Genomic DNA, 19722 nt, shown 5'->3' on the forward strand with positions numbered 1-19722 from the left:
GTGATAAGTATTCTGATAGAGCTGGTACTCTCTCTTGTACCAATGTTAAGGGAACGCTTTTAGCTTAGTACAGTTGTTTAAGAAAGCCTCAGAGACAAACCCCCACTTGAAAGATAAATGAGTAAAATAACTTACAAAAGAGGCATATTCTGCTTCTCTCTGAGGCCTCCACAGAAGTGATATACTTTATATGATTCCAAGTTGTAATCATTAGTGTTTACATGTATTTAGGGATGGCAATATATAGTAGAATATGTAGTTGGATTTTTTTCTAAAGATGTTTTGAATAAAGTCCTTCCTTCCCCACCAACCTCACCACTGCTATAGGAATAGTGGGTAAAATGCCCATGGTACAGGGTCACTTCTTTTTTTTCCAGGACCCCTAGAAAGAAGTTTACCAAGGCAGCTCTAAAGAGCTTCTTAGACCAAGTCCCTTTAAGAAAACCAAGTATCATGCCGGGCGTGGTGGCTCACGCTTGTAATCCCAGCACTTTGGGAGGCCGAGGCAGGTGGATCACGAGGTCAGGAGATCGAGACCACGGTGAAACCCCGTCTCTACTAAAAATAAAAAAATTAGCCGGGCGTGGTGGCGGGCGCCTGTAGTCCCAGCTACTCGGAGAGGCTGAGGCAGGAGAATGGCGTGAACCCGGGAGGCGGAGCTTGCAGTGAGCCAAGATTGCGCCACTGCACTCCAGCCTGGGTGACAGAGCGAGACTCTGTCTCAAAAAAAAAAATAAAGAAAACTAAGTATCATTGGGGAGAGGCCCTTGGAAAATTTTAATCTGCCTCTGTAAACTTTGACTTGGGAGGATAACTCTTTTTATTTTTTTTTTAAAGTACTTCTTGCAGAGCAGGGCTACCCCATAAGCAGTATGCCCAGAGTAGCCGAAGATAACTCTTGACTGCTCCCTCTCTGGGCAAATCCTCACTGCTACTCTGCCCTCTGGTCTGCTTTTGCCGTTTTGTTAACACTATTGGTCAATCACATGTTCATCTGTTCCTCTGTATCCTGACTGAGATCTACTCTCAACTTTCCCTGTCCTGCTTGCCTGATTCTTGCTTGGTTCTGATCTGCCAAGGCCTCAGATTTCAATCTCTGACCTGCTGACCTGGACACTTCATGCCCAACCTCCTGGGTGACAGACACAGCCAGCCTGTCCACCAACACCACCCCAACTTGGCAGCCTCTACCTTGCAGCTAGTACCAGGCCAGAGCATTGGATTGCTTGGTGATGGTGACTCTTTTCACCTTTCTACAACACACATGTATAGGTGGGGCACACCAACATCTTATGAGGAGAGGAAAAGCCAAGACTAGAAAGAGAAAGAAAAGAAGGGACACCTTCTAGGGAAGGTCTGGAATGGAGTAAAGGGGATCTTCTATGTTTAAACACAGCCCTCAAATTAAATCCTTCAGTAAATGTTTGAGTGTCTTCAGTGTGTCAGACGTTGTGCTGGGTAATAGGAGCATAAGATGAATAAGGAAGCTTTTTGGAATTGCAAAAAACTATTGATTGAGAATGAAGCACTTTTACAGAATGTTTTTATCCCTCTGTTATACTTGTCACATAATTTTATGCTAGGTAAGGAAATTTTCATGGACTAATCTCTTGGTGTTATCCTAAGTGAGCTTCTAAGATTATTGTACCCAAAATATTGTTTATAGGTTGAAGTTGAGTTATAGTTACTGACATGTGAATTTAGTCAATGACTAGGTCTTATGTTTACTGACTGTATCAAAACAGAAGGAATGATTTCCTATGCTTGGCAAATACTCATATTCTAGAAATGAGACTGTCAGGAAAATGATGAAGTTTGCCAAACATTGCTTTCAGTTTGTTAAAAAAGAGACTGTTGATGTTTTGGGAGTCTTTACCCTCAGTGTGGGGAAATTGATTGGGAGAACTGATATACTCATATACAAAAAAAGGCAACAGAAAGTGGTGCTATTAACAATGATCACCAAAATGTAGTCAGTACTTAGTGTGTGAAATTCTCCTCTTATCCTTTTCTTTAGAATTAGAAAAGGCCAATGACACGTTCAACATTTATTCTAAAAAAATAAAATAAGCATGTGTTATATAGGTCATTCATCTACAGATTGATGAACTTTAATTTGGACATGTCTTTAGGGACAAAAACAGAAACAAACAAAAAAAACCCAGGCTATTAATTTCTTGTATTACCTGAAGAAAAAGTTTGAGTTAACCGCATAAAATCTCCATTCCATATTTGTAGTCTCAAAGATAGGGTCTGGGCAGCAAGTCAAAGCAATGCTCTGGAAACATTGTGAGTAGCTAGAACAACTTTTGAGTTCTAAGTATGGACAACATAGTATATACTACTGGGAAAAATCTCACTAGAGCTTATTTAAAACATAATTGATGATACGGAATTCAACTCAGAATCAAATATGTATCAAATCAGAATCAGGTATGGTGAGGGATAATAAATGGAAAAACTCATTGTAGCAGCAAGGAAAGCTTGACAAAATCAACTCCTCTAAAGGACAAAATTGTTTCTTGATTATAGAGATTTTGTTATTTAGCAAGTATTATTTCTCTTATCTGTTATCTTTTCATAATTCTGTTTCAGGGTCTAATGGCTATTGATTGTCCACATACTGGCATTGTGGACTATCGGCAGGTGGCTTTGTCATTTGCCCAGGATTTCCAAGCAGCAGGTGGCTCTGTCTTGACCAATTTTGAAGTAAAAGATATTGAAATGGCTAAAGAAAGTCCTTCAAGAAGTATAGATGGTAAGCCATCCTTGTCTTTTCTATTGAATATAGTCAGCCCTCCATATCCATGGGTTCTGCATCTGTGGTTTCAACCAACCGAGGATGAAAAATATTTGGGAAAAAAACAATAAAAAATAACAGTAGAACAATACATAATACAAATAAAAAAGATAATATAACAAAAAAATAGCATTTACATTGCATTAGGTATTATAAGTAATCTAGAAATTACCTAAAATATCCAGAGTATGTGCACAGGTTATATGCAAATGTTATATGCACTTTATATAAGGGACTTAAGTATCCTTGAATTTTGGTATTTGTGGGGTTCCTGGAACCAATCCTCCTTGGATACTAAGGAACAGCTGTACTTATATTGATTTTTTTTCAATTGGGGTATTTTGGGGGATAGTACTGGTGGGAGGGCCACAAGGAGCTAGGCTAGAGTACGGTGCAGAACCAGAGGTAGGTGCAGAAGGGACAAGGATGAGACAATGTGAGAGAACTGGGACTTCTGGAGGGTCTTGTGCTGGTAGAGCCAGGCTGTGGTCCGACACTTCTGACTGGTGCTAAAATCTGAATTGCCAAGGCTGTTTATGGAAAATTTGTCTCCAAACACTTCCCTACCCTGTAGGTTAGAGTCAGAATCTCTTGACAATGCTTGTTAAAAATGCATTTTTTTTTCCCTTGGGGCAGGGTCTTGCTCTGTTGCCTAGGCTGGAGTGCAGTGGCACAATCCCACCTACTGTAACCTTCACCTCCCAGGCTCAAGTGATCCTCCCACCTGAGCCACGCAAGTAGCTGAAACTACGGGTGCTTGCCACCACACCTGGCTAATTTTTGTATTTTTCTTTTTTTTTTAATTTTAATTTTTATAGAGACGAGGTCTCACTGTGTTGCCCAGGCTGGTATCGAACTCCTGAGCTCAAGTGATTTTCCCCCCTCGGCCTCCCAAAGTGCTAGGATTACAGGTGTGAGCCACCATGCCCATCCCAATTTTTGTATTTTTTGTAGAGACGGGGTTCCACCATGTTTCCTATGCTGCTCTCGAACTCCTGGACTCAAGTGATCTGCCCACTTGACCTCCCAAAGTGCTAGGATTACAGGCGTGAGCCACTGTGCCTGGCCAATTGCTAACACTTATTAAGCACTTGGTGCTTTCCAAGTATTAATTCATTTGACTTTTACGATTCTCCGTGGCAGGGTACCATTATTACTCACATTTTTTTAGGGTGAGAAAACTGAGGCACAGAGAGAGTAAGAAACATGGCCATGGTTGTACAAGTAGTAAGTGGTGGAGTTTGGATTTCAGCTCAGACAGTCTGTACCTAAAGCCCACATAGTTAATTACTGAACTATACTGGACCCACACCATGTTCCCCACAAGCTGAATAACGAGCAAGGATTGCAGATTAACAAAGATGTCAGGTGGAAAGCTTCATTGGTTTAATGAAGACAGAAGAGTTTGAGAAATTGGTGGTTAGAATGAAGGAAAAAGACTGGCTATGAAGCACAACAGGAAGGTGGAAGCTAAGAGGCTGGAATAGGAAAGTAGGACACCAAGGTAATTGCAGAGGGGAGGTCTAGGAAAGGGTTTCTTAATCCTGACACTATAGATATTGGGGCCAGATCATTCTTTGTTGTAGGGGACTATCCAGTGCACTGTAGGATGTTTTGCAGTATCCCTGGCTTCTGTCCACTAGATGCCAGTACCATCACGCCTCCAAGTGATGACAATTAAAAATGTCTCTAGGCTGGGTGCAGTGGCTCACGCCTGTAATCCCAGCACACTTTGGGAGGCTGAGGCGGGCAGATCATGAGGCCAAGAGATCGAGACCATCCTAGCCAGCGTGGTGAAACCTCATCTCTACTAAAAAAACCAAAAAATTAGCTGGGCATGGTGGCTCACGCCTGTAGTCCCAGCTACTCAGGAGGCTGAGGCAGGAGAATCGCTTGAACATGGGAGGCAGAGGTTACGGTGAGCTGAGATCACGCCACTGCACTCCAGCCTGGGCGACAGAGCGAGACTCCATCCCCCTCCAAAAAAAAAAGTGTCTCTAAACGTTGGCAAATGTTCTCTTAGAGTTGGGGGTGAAGGAATCACTCCTGATTGAGAACCATTGCTCTAGACTTACAGTTAGATTAGTTTGAACAACCAGGAATAGAAATAAACCAGTAGACTAAAAAAAGGACAAAGAACCATGAACTGAAGAATTTTGAAAGTTCCTATAAAACCAGAATTTTGTAACTATGAATGATAATTTATTTTTATTTATTTTTTTTGAGACGGAGTTTCACTCTTGTTTCCCAGGCTGGGGTGCAATGGCATAATCTTGGCTCACTGCAAACTCTGCCTCCTGGGTTCAGGCTATTATCCTGCCTCAGCCTCCCAAGTAACTGGGATTATAAACATGTGCCACCCCATCTGGCTAATTTTGTATTTTTAGTAGAGACGTGGTTTCACCATGTTGGCCAGGCTAGTCTTAAACGCTTGACCTCAGGTGATCTTCCTGCCTCAGCCTCCCAAAGTGCTGGGATTACAGGCGCGAGCTACTGCACCCAGCTTTAATGATAATTTATTACACTCCTGGAAAGGAGAGAAAAAAATTTTCATGACATGACGTCTCCTTTTTGGTTTGTCTATATATAACAACATGTAAATTAGTCTTCCAGTGTGCTAGACTTTACCACTCCTAAGGAACACATACCATTCTGGATAATTTTTTTTTTCCTTTTTCTCTCCCTAGAAGTCTGGACAGCAAATCTAATTGTGAAGTTAAAATTTGTACAAGTACTTTGAGAGGCCAAGAAAGGAGGATCACTTGAGGCCAGGAGTTTAAGACCAGCCTGGGCAACATAGCGAGACCCTGTCTCTACAAAAAATTTTTAAAAATTTGCTGGGCATGGTAGCACACACCTGTACTTCCAGCTACTTAGGAGGCTGAGGCAGGAGGATTGCTTGAGCACAGGAGTTTGAGGCTGCAGTGAGCTATAATCGCATCACTGCACTGCAGCCAGGCTGACACAGTGAGACCTTGTCTCAAAAAAAATTTTTTTTTTAGGGCTGGGCGCAGTAGCTTGCACCTGTAATCCAAGCACTTTGGGAGGCCAAGGTGGGTGGATCGCTTGAGCTCAGGAGTTCAAGACCAGCCTGGGCAACATGGTGAGACCCCATCTTTACTAAACATAAAAATATTTTTTTAATTAAATAAAATAATTTTTTTTAATTTGCAAAATCCTATGGGACTCAGATGTCCAGCTTACCGGTATAACTATTCAGGTTCTGTATCTCTAAATGGCAAACGTAGTCAGTAGGAAAATTGGCAAACCTGGTGTCTGTGTGAAGAGTACAGGACTGAACTGATCCTTTTTATTGATAGCTATAAATATGCCTATATAAAGCAGTGACCTGGGAGGCGCAGTGGCTCACGCCTGTAATCCCACACTTTGGGAGGCCGAGGCAGGAGGATCACCTGATCCTGAGGTCAGGAGTTCCAGACCAGCTCGGCCAAAGTGGTAAAACCCCATCTCTACTGAAAACACAAAAATTAGCCGGGTGTGGTGATGCGTGCCTGTAATCCCAGCTACTCAGGAGGCTGAGACAGGAGAATTGCTGGAATCCAGTAGGCAGAGGCTGCAGTGAGCTGAGATTGCACCAGTGCATTGCACTCCAGCCTGGGCAACAGAGTGAGACTCCGTCTCAAAAAAAAAAAAAAAAAAAAGCAGTGACCCATGTGGCTCAGTCTTAGAGAGGTGTCAGGATCACGAATGAGTAATTTCAAAAGAACTCTTTTGCTTGTATATTTCTTTTTTTTCTTTTCTTTTGAGATGGAGTCTCACCCTATTGCCCAGGCTGGAGTGCAATGGCGTGATCTTGGCTCACTCCGACCTCTGCCTCTCAGGTTCAAGCAATTCTCCTGCCTCAGCCTCTTGAGTAGCTGGGATTACAGGCATGCACCACCAAGCCCAGCTAATTTTGTATTTTTAGTAGAGATGGGGTTTCATCATGTCAGTCAGGCTGGTCTCAAACTCCTGACCTCAGGTGATCCACCCACCTCAGTCTCCTAAAGTTCTGGGGTTACAGGCGTGAGCCACCATGCTCAGCCTGCTTGTATGTTTCAAGAACCATGAAAGGGATCCAAGCAATCTTTTTAAATATGCTTTTTCCTCTTTTCTTCCTTCTTCTTTTTTTTTTTTAATTATAAAAAGAGACGAGGTCTCACTATGTTGTCCATGCTTGTCTTGAACCCTTAAGCTCAAACAACCTGCCCACCTCGGCCTCCCAAAATGCTGGGATTACAGGCATGAGCCACTATGCCTGGCCCACAGTGCAAATGTTAGCATCACCCAGGACTTACTGAATCAGACTATCTGGGAATAGCACCTAGTAATAAGCCTTTAGTGATTCTTAGACACACCCAAGTTTCAGAATGTCAGAATGATAGCCTAAGGTCATAAAATGACCTGGCTATTTGGAACTCCCCCCACATCACGCCCAGCCCCCCATAGTTTAAGAGTGCACTTAGAGTTTGTTTTGTTTTGCTTTGAGGGCATTGATATTTTTTTGTCCAAATGATAGATTTGTGAGCCTCCTATTTGCTATTGAGAAATTTGAAGGAGAAAAAAAGTAGTATTCTGTTCTGTCTTCCTTGACCGGTTTTTAAGGAGATATCTAAGCCATCTGAATCATTCTGTCTTTCTGAATTCTAAGATGATGAGCAAAATTGTTAAATAATTAAGGTTGTTTTAGGTAGGTAGCATAATAAACCAAATTTATGATACAAGTAGATTGTATTTATCTGCTCTACATATGCCTTATAAAACTTTGGGATCCCATGTATCTGAGTGGGAACTAATTTTAAAAATGGTCAATTTTTTATTAGAAGTTTTTGTGTTGCGAGAACTCTTGCTTCTCTAAACAATGTAGAACCTGCAAGGAATCCAGTAACCAACACTTGGATGACAAGGTTTGATATGAGAAACCATAGCTTTAGTTCTGTGGGAAATACATACTGATTTATGATTATCCATTTTACATTATGGTTTCCAGGATTATAGTTCAGAGAATAGCTGTGTCTATGTTGGAGATCAGGTGGGGTATGGTTTATAAGCATAGATTAGATGAGTTAAAATCAAGCTAAAAACATGTTGGAGTTTTATATGTTGTTAAGTATGAACTAGTTTAATTGTTATTTGGTAAAAAGTTTCAGAATGAACTGTAGGGTGCAATCATAGTAATGACAGAAGGAAGTTTGTTTCTAGTATGATATTTCAAATAATGTTGGCCTTTTGCTAAAAATAAATTTTTCACTTATTCTTTTTTTTCAGGAATGCAATATCCGATTGTTATAAAGAATACAAAGGTAAAGATTCTTAAGCAAAACTGCTGGCTGCTTTCTTTCCCTACCCTTTATTAAAAATTAAATTAAGCCACAGGGCTGTATTTTAAGTTATTGAATGACATTTGTCTAATGTAAAAGTTATTCTGAGAGAATTTCTTTTAGGGAAGTTTAACAGCTTTTATTCTAAGGAGGGTTTCAACTTGGGAATGTCCTAATTAAGTGGCTGTGCTGGCAAAGAAGATTATAAGCATATGTAGTGTTTAATTTTAAGGCAAAACTGGTAGATATTTTATCACTCTGTCTACTGATCTCCACTAACTTATTAACTCTATAAATTAGAAGACTTCGGAAGAGGGAGTACACAGGTTGTCCAGAGGGAGATGGACTGCTTTTTTTCATCTTCACATAGAGCTAAAGCAAGAACCACGGAATGGCATAGAAGCAGTGGATTCCCTTTAGGTTCACTGCATCAGGTTGTACTCAAGGGAGCAGAGTCATTAATGAGTGCTATAGGATTTATTATAGGAACAAGACCTTACACAATTGTGGAAGTTTCTGAGAAAGCATAGATTCAGAAGAGAGTTGATGGATCAGTAATTGGGAAACAGAGCTGAATGTGGAGCTGGAATTCACTGGTGGGTATTCAGTGGGTATCTGTCTGTCACCTCATTGGACTAGGATGACCTTCAGAGAATAATACCTGCTGATTTACTTCTGCCACCAGATTATTATTAATTTTTTTTTTTTTGAGACGGAGTCTCTCTCTGTTGCCCAGGCTGGAGTCCAGTGGCACGATCTCGGCTCACTGCAAGCTCCGCCTCCCGGGTTCACACCATTCTCCTGCCTCAGCCTTCCGAGTAGCTGGGACAGGCGCCCGTCACCACGCCCAGCTAATTTTTTTGTATTTTTAGTAGAGATGGGGTTTCACCATGTTAACCAGGATGGTCTCTATCTCCTGACTTCGTGATCCGCCTCGGCCTCCCAAAGTGCTGGGATTACAGGTGTGAGCCACCACGCCTGGCCCTCTCTCACCTGATTATATGCAGCTCCTGTTTTGACCAACTTTAAGTTGGAACCATGAAGAGAAGGGGATTCTGTCAAGCATAGTTCCTAGCTTAACCAAATGGACTCAGTACAAACCCCTACAGTCCACCCTTTGTCAACCTGACATCTGTCCATGCCCCTTATAACCTTATAATGATATTTAGCTTCCAAATAAAGACAGAATAAAGTAAAAGCATGCTTCCACCTAACAAGGTGTAACTATCCTTCATAGGACTGAAGACATGCTAACTCTCAAAAAAAAAAAAAAGTCTACTTTATCCATCCTGGGTTATGTTTAATTTTTACTAGCTGAGTTACACTCCCCCTTTGAGATCCTGTCACTTAAATACCAACATATAAGGTTAACCAATATTTAAGCATTTTATATTAGATAGTAGTTCTCAACTAGAGGCAATTTTACTCCTCGGGGAACATTTGGCAATGTTCGGAGACATTTTTGATTCTCACAACTGGGAGGGGGGAGGGGCACAGCTACTGGGATTTGGTGGGTAGATACCAGGAATGTTGCTAAACATCCTTCAGTGTGGGGAATAGGCCCCCCAAACAAAGAAATATCTATCCCCTAAAGTCAGTAGTACTGAGGTTGAGAAACCCTGTGTTAGATAATGTGGGAATGGTAGAGATGAGTGTATTAGTCTTCTCAGACTTCCATAACAAAATAGCACAAACTGGGTGGCCTAAAAAGCCCACTGTTCTGGAGGCTAAAAGTCCAAGATTAAGGTGCACGTAGGGTTGATTTTTGGCTTGTTAATGGCTGCCTTCTTACTATGTCCCTACATGGCCTCTTGTCTATGTGTGCCCAGAAAGAGAGAGCATGATCTTGGGTGTCTCTTCCTCTTATAAGGGCACCAGTCCTATTGGATTAGCCCCTACCCTTATGATCTAATTTAACCTTAGTTACCTCCCTAAAGGCCATGTCTCCACATACAGTTCACATTAAGGGTTGGGGCTTCAACATATGAATTGGGGAGGCACAATTCAGTCTATAGCAGTCTGTAGCGTCTATTTATAGTCTAATAAAAAAAGAATTAGGTAATGTATGGAGAAATGTATTTATTATTTTAAAGTAAAGAAGATATACTCAGATTATAACATCCCTCATTTCTGTAACTAGTCATGTGGCCATAGTCATATTTATAATTTCCGTCCCCTACTATGCATTTCATATTCTCTTTGCCTTTGGCAAGCATCTCAGCTGGTCATGGTTTCTAGTTTGGTGGTATAGCTCAAACTTTCATTCCTGAAGTCTGTGCCATTAGCAGCCCTGGCTGTTTTGGGTTGAGGTAGTTTCCAGTAACTTTTATAACAGTATATGGGAATACTAAGAGAAGCTTCAGGAGATATGTATTCCAGGCATATTCCTCTTTATCATCCCCAAGACTAGTTATGGTAGCAACTCATTTTCTTGAGAGTCGGGATTAGTTATCCAATTCAGTACAGCAATCCCCTCTTTGATTTACTGGCAGGGGAACCCAAAGTGGCCAGGTGTTGCAGTTTCAACCTCCAGTTTAATGGAACCACTGTCATTCTCTAATGGAAGTACTTCTCCCTTGAGAACTAAGACCTCTAGATCATAAGACCAAAGTTGTGGGGATAGAATGCAAAAATTTCATGTAGTGGATGATTGGGGTAGTAGTAAGGAACCACTCTCATTTCTACCTCAATTTCCAGACCTGTGAATTCTGGCTGTGGGAGAAACAATACCATATATTAGTCACTGATTTAGAGCACATGGAGTATCCTGGAGGACACTGCCCCAGCCCTGCAAGGAGTTGCCAGCCAGCTAGTGCTATTACTTCTAAAGCCCATTCCAGTTTCTGTCACCCAGTGGCTTCAGGGTGATGGGGAAAATGGTAAAATCAGTGAATTCCATGAGCCTGAGCCTATAGCTGCATTTCATTTGCTACAGAATAAGTTCACTGATCAGAAGTAATGCTTCTCTGTAAAATACCATGATGGTGAATAAGACGTCTCATAAGTTCACACATGGTGGCTTTGGCAGAAGCATTATAGCCGGGAAGACAAATTTATATTCAGAGCAAGTGTCTATGCCAGTGAGAAGTAAGTGCTGCCTTTTCTATGATGGAAGTGGTCCAGGGACCACATCAGTGGCTCTGTTGGTATCTACTATTGGCAGATTGAGCACTCAGCATTAGCTGTAGAGAGATCAGCCTTGGTGAGTAAGTCCATGTTGCTGATCACCTCCTTCCTACCATAACTATGTTTTCCAGTTTTATGTTTACATTGTGAAATGATTATCACAATCAAGTTATTTGATATCACATCTGCCACCTCACATAGTTACCATTTATGTGTATGTGATGAGAACACTTAGATTTATCTTAGCAAATTTCAAGTATACCATACAGTATTATTACCTGTAGTCACTATGCTGTATATTAGATTTCTAGAACTTATTCATCCTATAATTGAAAGTTTGTACCCTTTGACTGATATCATCCCATTCCTGCCCACCCCCCTCCCAGTCTGTAGCAACCATCATTGTACTCTCTTTTTCTATGAGTTCAACTTTTTTAGATCCCACATGTAAGTGAGATCATACAGTATTTATCTTTCACTGTCTGGCTTATTTCACTTAGCACAGTATCTTCCATGCCCACCCATGTTGTCACAAATGGCAGAATTTCCTCCTTTTTATGGCCGAATAGTATTGCATTGTGTTTATATATCACATTTTCTTTATTCATTCATCTGTCAATGGACACTTAACATTGTTCTCATGTCTTGGCTGTTGTGAATAATGCTGCAATGAACATGAAAATGCAGATATCTCCTTGAGGTACTGATTTTTTTTTTTTTTTTGAGATGGAGTCTCGCTCTGTCGCCCAGGCTGGAGTGCAGTGGCGCAGTCTTGGCTCACTGCAAGCTCCACCTCCCGGGTTCACGCCATTCTCCTGCCTCAGCCTCTCCTAGTAGCTGGGACTACAGGCGCCCGCCACCACACCTGGCTAATTTTTTTTGTATTTTTAGTAGAGACGGGGTTTCACCGTGGTCTCGATCTCCTGACCTCGTGATCTGCCCGCCTCGGCCTCCCAAAGTGCTGCGATTACAAGCATGAGCCACCGCGCCTGGCCGAGGTACTGATTTTGTTTTCTTTGGGTATATACCCAGAGGAAATCATACAGTAGTTCTATTTTTAATTTGGATCATATGGTAGTTCTATTTTTAATTTTTTGAGAAATGTCCATACTGTTTCCTGTGATGGCTGTGCAATTTACATTCCCATCACTAGGGCATCCTATATCCTCACCAATGCTTGTTTTCTTTTGTCTTTTTTAAAATAGCCATCCTAATAGATGTGAGATGATATCTTTTTGTGGTTTTGATTTTCCTGATGATTAGTGATTTGAACGCCTTTACATGTGTCTGTTGGCTGTGTGTATATCTTTGAAAAAATACATAAAAATACATATTCAGGTCTTTGGCCCCCCCGCTTTTTTTTTTTGAGACAGGGTCTCTGTCACCCAGGCTGAAGTCCAGTGGCATGACCATGGCTCACTGCAGCCTCAAACTCCTGGGCTCAAGCTGTCCTCCTGCCTCAGCCTCCCAAGTAGCTGGTATTATAGGCACGTGCTGCCATGCCCGGCTTCTTTGCCTATTTTTATTTATTTATTTTTTTTATTTTATTTATTTATTTTTTTTGAGATGGGGTTTCACTCTTGTTTCCCAGGCTGGAGTGCAATAGCGTGATCTCGGCTCACCTCAACCTCTGCCTCATGGGTTCAAGCGATTCTCCTGTCTCAGCCTCCTGAGTGGCTAGGATTACAGGCATGTGCCACCACGCCCAGCTAATTTTGTATTTTTAGTAGAGATGGGGTTTCTCCATGTTGGTCAGGCTGGTTTCGAACTCCCGACCTCAGGTGATCCACCCGCCTTGGCCTCCCAAAGTGCTGGGATTACAGGCGTGAGCCCCTGCGCCCGGCCTTTCTTTGCTCATTTTTTAATTGGCTCATTTGTTCTTTTGCTATTGAATTATATGAGTTTCTTACACTTTTTGGATATTAATCTGTTATCAGATGTATGGTTTGCAAATGTTTTCTCCAATTCTGTAGGTTGTCTCTTTATTGTCATTTCTTTTGCTGTGCAGAAGCTTTCTAGTTTGATATAGTCCCACTTGTTTATTTTTGCTTTTGTTGCCTGTGCTTTTGGTGCCTTTATATTAAAAAAAAAATCATTGCTAAGACCAATGTCTTCCCTATGTTTTCTTCCAGTAGTCTTAGTTTTTAATCGAAAATCTTTCATCTTTTAATCTAAATATTTAATCCAGTTCAAGTTAATTTTTGTGAATGGTGTAAAATAGGAGTCCAATTTCATTCTTTTGCATGGGGCTATCCAGTTTTCCCAGCACCATTTATGGAGACTATGTTTACACCTAATCATGTAGGTCATGATGCCGTCAGGTAAAGACAGGGGTGCCTGGAGAAAGAGGCTAACTAACATCCGCAGGGCAGGTCATCTTTTTCTAATGATTATTAAAATTGTCCTTGGCCAAGATTTCTCTTCAGTGAGCATTCATATGGAACTTGAATATCTTTACTCTCTGAAACTGTTTTGGAGTGGTCCATTCATATACCTTTCTCCAGAGGTCCTTTCCCTGTCCATCTAGCCAAACCATTAGTTGCTGCACATGAAACAGTGTAGATCCATACCTTTGGCCATCGGTCCTTCTAAAGTAAGATGAACAGCTAGGTGTGGTGTTCAGATATCTGCCCACTGAGAATATTTTCTTCACCACAGTCCTTCAGGGCCACTCATGAGTGGGGCTCTGGTGCTGTGGCTGTTCAGTTGTGTGTGGTACCAGAATATTCTGCAGAACCATTCCTAAACCTGGCCTGTATTTTTTCTTCTTTGATCAACTGGTCATAGAGAACTCCCCTTGGGGCTATAGAGGCAGGTTGATAGGAAGGAGGCAATTTAGCAGGAGTAGGGCCCATGAGAATTAGAACCACTTGCCTCTGCAACTTGTGTGTGCCAGCAGGACCTGTACAACCCTTATCTTATAATTTTTCTTAATGATGGAATGCTGCTATATACACCCAATTTTGTGGCTTGATGAGTCAGACACCACCACCCAGTTAATAATGGGTAGCTCATATGGTAAACGTAGTGACCTGTGGTCAAGTGTTCAGTCAAAGCCAGAAGCACTTTCTCAAAAGGAGGTTAGTTATCTGCAGAGGACGGTATAACTTTCCTCCAAAAACCCTAAAGTTCTGTGCTGTGATTTGCCTACAGGTGCCTTCCAAAGGCTCTATAAAGCATGACTATCTGCTAACACTTCGATTACCATCAGATTTGCTGGGTCATGTGACCCAAGTGGCAGGCTTTCCATTCAAAGAAGAATTGAAAATCTGTTTCTGTGCCTGCCCTCATCTAAGGGACATTTTCACTAGAGTATAGCATCATACGATAGAATACATACAGGGGCCTATGGCATACTAGTGGATATATACTTTACCCAGAGTTGCCACTCTTTATTTTGGCATTTTCAGTAAGTATAATTCTGGGGTTCAAATTCAAATCCGGGGGTCCACTTACCAGGTTGAAATAGTTTTATGAAAAGTTTAAAGAAATTTTTTCTTTTTGAGACAATGTCACTCTGTTACCCAGGCAGAAGTGCAGAGGCACAATCTTGGCTCACTGTAACCTCCACCTCCCAGATTCAAGTGATTGTTGTGCCTCAGCCACATGAGTAGCTGGGACTACAGGTGTGTCTCACCACGCCTGGTTAATTTTTGTATTTTTAGTAGAGACAGGGTTTCACCATGTTGGCCAGGCTGGTCTTGAACTCCTGGCCCCAAGTGATTCACCCTCCTCAGCCTCCCAGAGTGCTAGGATTACAGGTGTGAGCCACTGTGCCTGGCCAGGGGTTTTTAAAATAAATTTTTGCAGGTAGAATTTGCTAATTAAAGATTTATACATTGGATATGGGGAGGGGGGAATCTGCTTCACTTATGAAAGAGCAATAGACATGCATGGTTTATTTCTTCATTTTCTTTTTATTTATTTTTTTAATTAGAGACTTTAATAAAACATAGGGAGACAAGGTCTCCCTGTGTTGCCCAGGCTGGTCTTGAACTCCTGGGCTCAAGTGATCCTCCCACTTTGGCCTCCCAAAGTGTTGGGACTACAGGCGTGAGCCACTGTGCCAAGCCTAAAAGAAATTTATGTTGAACTGATGTATCATTTGATGGTTACCTAAATTTTAATTTGGAAGTAAAATTAATATGTTACTGAATTTAATTATTGTTTCACATATAGCATAAAATGATTTCAGAGACCTGTGATAGTTTTTGATAATTTCTTTCTTGGGAACTGTTGCTTGAGTTTTTAAAGAGAACTATTAGGTTATTGCATGCTGGTACCATTTTATAAATTCTATTATTATCTTTACATCTATCATAGGACTTACCTGCATTTTTTTTGTTCCAAGAACAAAAGAACTGCCAATCTTTTGTGTAGGAGCTGATGATTTATATCACAAAAATACTTCTCGTATTTCTAGAATATAACTCTAGATGAACAGGAAAGATACTAACCTATTTAGAAGAAGTTATTTTTGGCTGGGTGCGGTGGCTCACGCCTATAGTCCCAGCTGTTCGCTCAGGCAGGAGAATCACCTGAACCCAGGAAGTTGAGGCTGTAGTGAGCCAGGACTGCGCCATCGCACTCCAGCCTGGGTGATGGAGCAAGACCTTGACAGCCCTTTTGACTTCAAAGGTCTTAAAACAGTCATGGCTTAGTCTGGCTAATTTGAATTCATTATGGAGAAGTTTCATCTAATTTTTGTAAAAACTATTACATGTATAACTCCTGAAAAGAGGCTTAACTTTCTAGCAAGGGCAAAAATAGGATACATATAGAGGTGAAAATTTAGCTCAATAGAGTAAGGCTAAACAGTAAGGCCTGGCCGGGCGCGGTGGCTCACGCCTGTAATCCCAACACTTTGGGAGGCCGAGGCGGGTGGATCACGAGGTCAGGGGATCGATACCATCCTGGCTAACATGGTGAAACCCCGTCTCTACTAAAAATACAAAAATTAGCCGGGCGTGGTGGCGGGCGCCTGTAGTTCCAGCTACTCGGAAGGCTGAGGCAGGAGAATGGCGTGATCCCAGGAGGCGGAGCTTGCAGTGAGCCGAGAGCGCACCACTGCATTCCAGCCTGGGCGACAGAGTGAGAGCCCGTCTCAAAAAAAACAAAACAAAACAAAACAAAACAAAACAAAAAACAGTAAGGCCTGGAAAGAAAGAAAATGTTGAGACAGGTGAGAACTCTGAGGCTTCAAAAATAGGTCATCTGGGAAGAATATCTAAGAATAAGAACAGGCCGGGCGCGGTGGCTCACGCTTGTAATCCCAGCACTTTGGGAGGCCGAGGCGGGCGGATCACAAGGTCAGGAGATCGAGACCACGGTGAAACTCCGTCGCTACTAAAAATACAATTAGCCAGGCGTAGTGGCGGGCGCCTGTAGTCCCAGCTACTGGGAGAGGCTGAGGCAGGAGAATGGCGTGAACCCGGGAGGCGGAGCTTGCAGTGAGCCGAGATTGCGCCACTGCACTCCAGCCTGGGCGACAGAGCGAGACTCCGTCTCAAAAAAAAAAAAAAAAAAAGAATAAGAACAGAATTGCTAGATGTTTACTCTGTAAGAAGTAAAGAGATGGGAATTCAAATGTGGTGGTGAATGTGGGATAAATGAAGTCATTTAGGAAATAGGGTGGCAAATTGGCTAAACTTAGTAAAGTTAAAAATAATCAGATGATAATCACAAAATAAAATTTATAGGAAATCATAACAGCCTAACATTAGCAGTCTAAAACTAGTCACTAAAGCAAACCTTGAACGTAGTGTGTGCTCTCAGTAAATGTGCATTGAATGAATGAAATTTCTAAAGTGTCCTCAGTTTGCAAAGTAGATATTGATTAGGAAGGAGAAATTGCTTGGTGGGTAGGTTACAGTCGCAACTGGGCAGGATTATTGAGTGTGAAGCAACCGAAGAATAACATGGTAATTGCTCAGATACAGGAGAAGCTGGTTGCAATACAGAGGCTGCCTTTAAATAAGAGGGTTACAGGCCCTTTGACTTCAGTGCCAGAGATGTTATGGGTATAATTATCAATAGGTATAACTTTATTTTTTAAAATGATTTTATGTGCTTATATTTTTAATGTAGGAAGTTTTGTCTTTCTTGATATTCTACCGATTGGGTAAATCCTCATATTTGTGATTGGTGTATTGAATTTTTAATTAATCCAAATTAAAAGCTGTGGGGTGGGTGGGGGAGCAAAAAAAATTGGTGGAGGCTATCTAAATGACATTTGCTTCCTCATGCAACAAATAGTTAAGAAGCTCCCTGCTAGGTCCTAATAAACAGATTTGTATGTATTTGTATGTATGTATTTGTGTGCATGCATGTATACCTTACTAAGCATCCTTGCTAGGTTGACCATTATTATCTTTAAAGTACAAAATTTAAGGTGACATCCTCTTACGTGCCACTATCCTAAGTTTCTAGCTGCCACCTAAATGCTAAAGAACATATTTTGCTGATACCTGTATTGAATATCCTCTTTTAGAAAAAATTCTATTTCTGTACCTTTTTTCTATCACCTGTTTTTCCCCTGTTGACCTATTCTACTCCACTTTATACAAATAACTGTTCTTTTATTTTGCACTAGGGAGAGGAAATTCGATGTCAGTATGTTGTGACATGTGCAGGACTTTACTCAGACCGTATTTCAGAGTTGAGTGGCTGCACTCCTGATCCTCGAATTGTACCATTCCGGGGAGATTACCTGCTCTTGAAGCCGGAAAAATGTTATCTTGTAAAAGGAAATATTTATCCGGTAGGTAATGATGCTTCCTACGTCTCTTTTTTTTTCAAGCAGGTGGTGGTCATAAAGGAGATGAAAACAACTTTCACTTGGGTCAGAAATAAGAGCGATTTTGAAGGACCATTTGTGTAAGCATTTCATCAGTTTCTCTTGCGGTTAAATCCCTAAATCTTTATCCTGGTATCATGATTATTAAATTGTAATTAATTGCCTGCAGGTACATGTCTCCAGAAAGCATGAGTGCACTGTGGGAAGTGCTATCAAGAAGGAACTGAATTCTACCTTCTCTCTGGTGGAGGGAAAGGGAAAACTTTCCCTTATGGAAATCCCTGATACCCAACCCTTTTCCTCAGTTCACTGTCTGTAGGTACAGAAAAGGGATGTGGCCACTCTGTAGTTTCAGGGAGTAGAAGACAGAGGTATTTAAATGAAGAGTTCATTCTTCTGTCGGAACTACCCTGGAAATGAGTGAATCTCTTAAAATATATTAGATTGAACCAGATGAAATAGTCAGTATTCAGCTATTTGATATTTTTGAGCTTGCCAAAACATGAATTTCATCTGCTTCAACCTCCTAACATTAGCAGTCTAAAGCTAGTCACTAAAGCAAACCTTGAACTTAGTGTGTGCTCTCAGTAAATAGACTTTGCAGAAGCCTGTGCTATGAATGTGTATTTTTTTCTGGCAGCTCTGATTTTACTTGCCAGTCATAGACATCCCTTGTGAAACACTGAGAATAGCCTGAAGTAAGACAGTTCATCTTTTTTTTTCCCGTACCCAGAAAGATGTATAGATGGAACAATGTATTAGTGTTAATAGCATCAGAGTTTCTGTTTTTTTTTTTTTTTGAGACAGAGTCTTACTCTGTTGCCCAGGCTGGAGTGCAGTGGCATGATCTTGGTTCATTGCAACCTCCACCTCCTGGGTTTAAGTGATTCTCATGCCTCAGCCTCCCAAGTAGCTGGGATCACAGGTGCACACCACCACGCCAGGCTAATTTTTATATTTTTAGTAGAGACGGGGTTTCACCATGTTGGCCAGGCTGATTTTGAACTCCAGATCTCAAGTGATCCTCATGCCTCAGCCTCCCAAAGTGTTGGGATTACAGGCGTGAGACACCGTGCCCAGCCAGCTTCAGGGTTTCTTGTATGCATTTCTGAGCAGAAGCATGTTAATGGAAAAGTATATCTGAGTACAGCTCACAATACAAATTAAATGCATGGGAAGAAAGTGTTTTATGTTACCAATTGAATGTTTGCATCTCTGATAACATGGAATGTGAAATGAGGCTGTTATTTACTATGTTAAATTTATAGGTCCCAGATAGCCGGTTTCCTTTCCTAGGAGTTCACTTCACACCAAGGATGGATGGCAGTATTTGGCTAGGTCCTAATGCAGTTCTTGCCTTTAAACGAGAGGGTTACAGACCCTTTGACTTCAGTGCCACAGATGTTATGGATATAATTATCAATAGGTAACATTATTTATTTTTAAAAATGATTTTATATGCTTATATTTTCAATGTGGGAAGTTTTGTCTTTCTTGATATTCTACTTACTGGGTAAATCCCCATATTTGTGATTGGTATATTGAATTTTGTATTAATCCAAATTAAAAGCTTTGGAGTGGATGGGGTAGCAAAAAAAAAAAAAAGCTTTTTGGAATAAGCATAACATTTTAACTACTTCAAGAAAATTCTGATGAGCCAGGGTTAAAAAGAAAAGGCT

General features: G+C 41.2%; 1 protein-coding gene across 10 annotated transcripts in view; it reads left to right on the forward strand.

The window, feature by feature from the left end:
* Positions 1-19722, forward strand: part of L2HGDH (L-2-hydroxyglutarate dehydrogenase) — a 66918-nt gene that overhangs the window by 23981 nt on the left and 23215 nt on the right. For 5 of the 10 annotated variants that reach the window (XM_055289439.2, XM_063644594.1, XM_063644595.1 and 2 more), the window contains 4 exons: positions 2596-2758; positions 8069-8103; positions 17840-18007; positions 19312-19469. In XM_055289439.2, coding sequence (XP_055145414.1) covers positions 2596-2758; positions 8069-8103; positions 17840-18007; positions 19312-19469 — 524 coding nt within the window. The other 5 variants (XM_063644596.1, XM_063644600.1, XM_063644601.1 and 2 more) reach the window with 5 other exon arrangements.

Source organism: Symphalangus syndactylus, chromosome 8 (genome assembly GCF_028878055.3).
Source record: "Symphalangus syndactylus isolate Jambi chromosome 8, NHGRI_mSymSyn1-v2.1_pri, whole genome shotgun sequence".
Lineage (NCBI taxonomy): Eukaryota > Metazoa > Chordata > Mammalia > Primates > Hylobatidae > Symphalangus > Symphalangus syndactylus.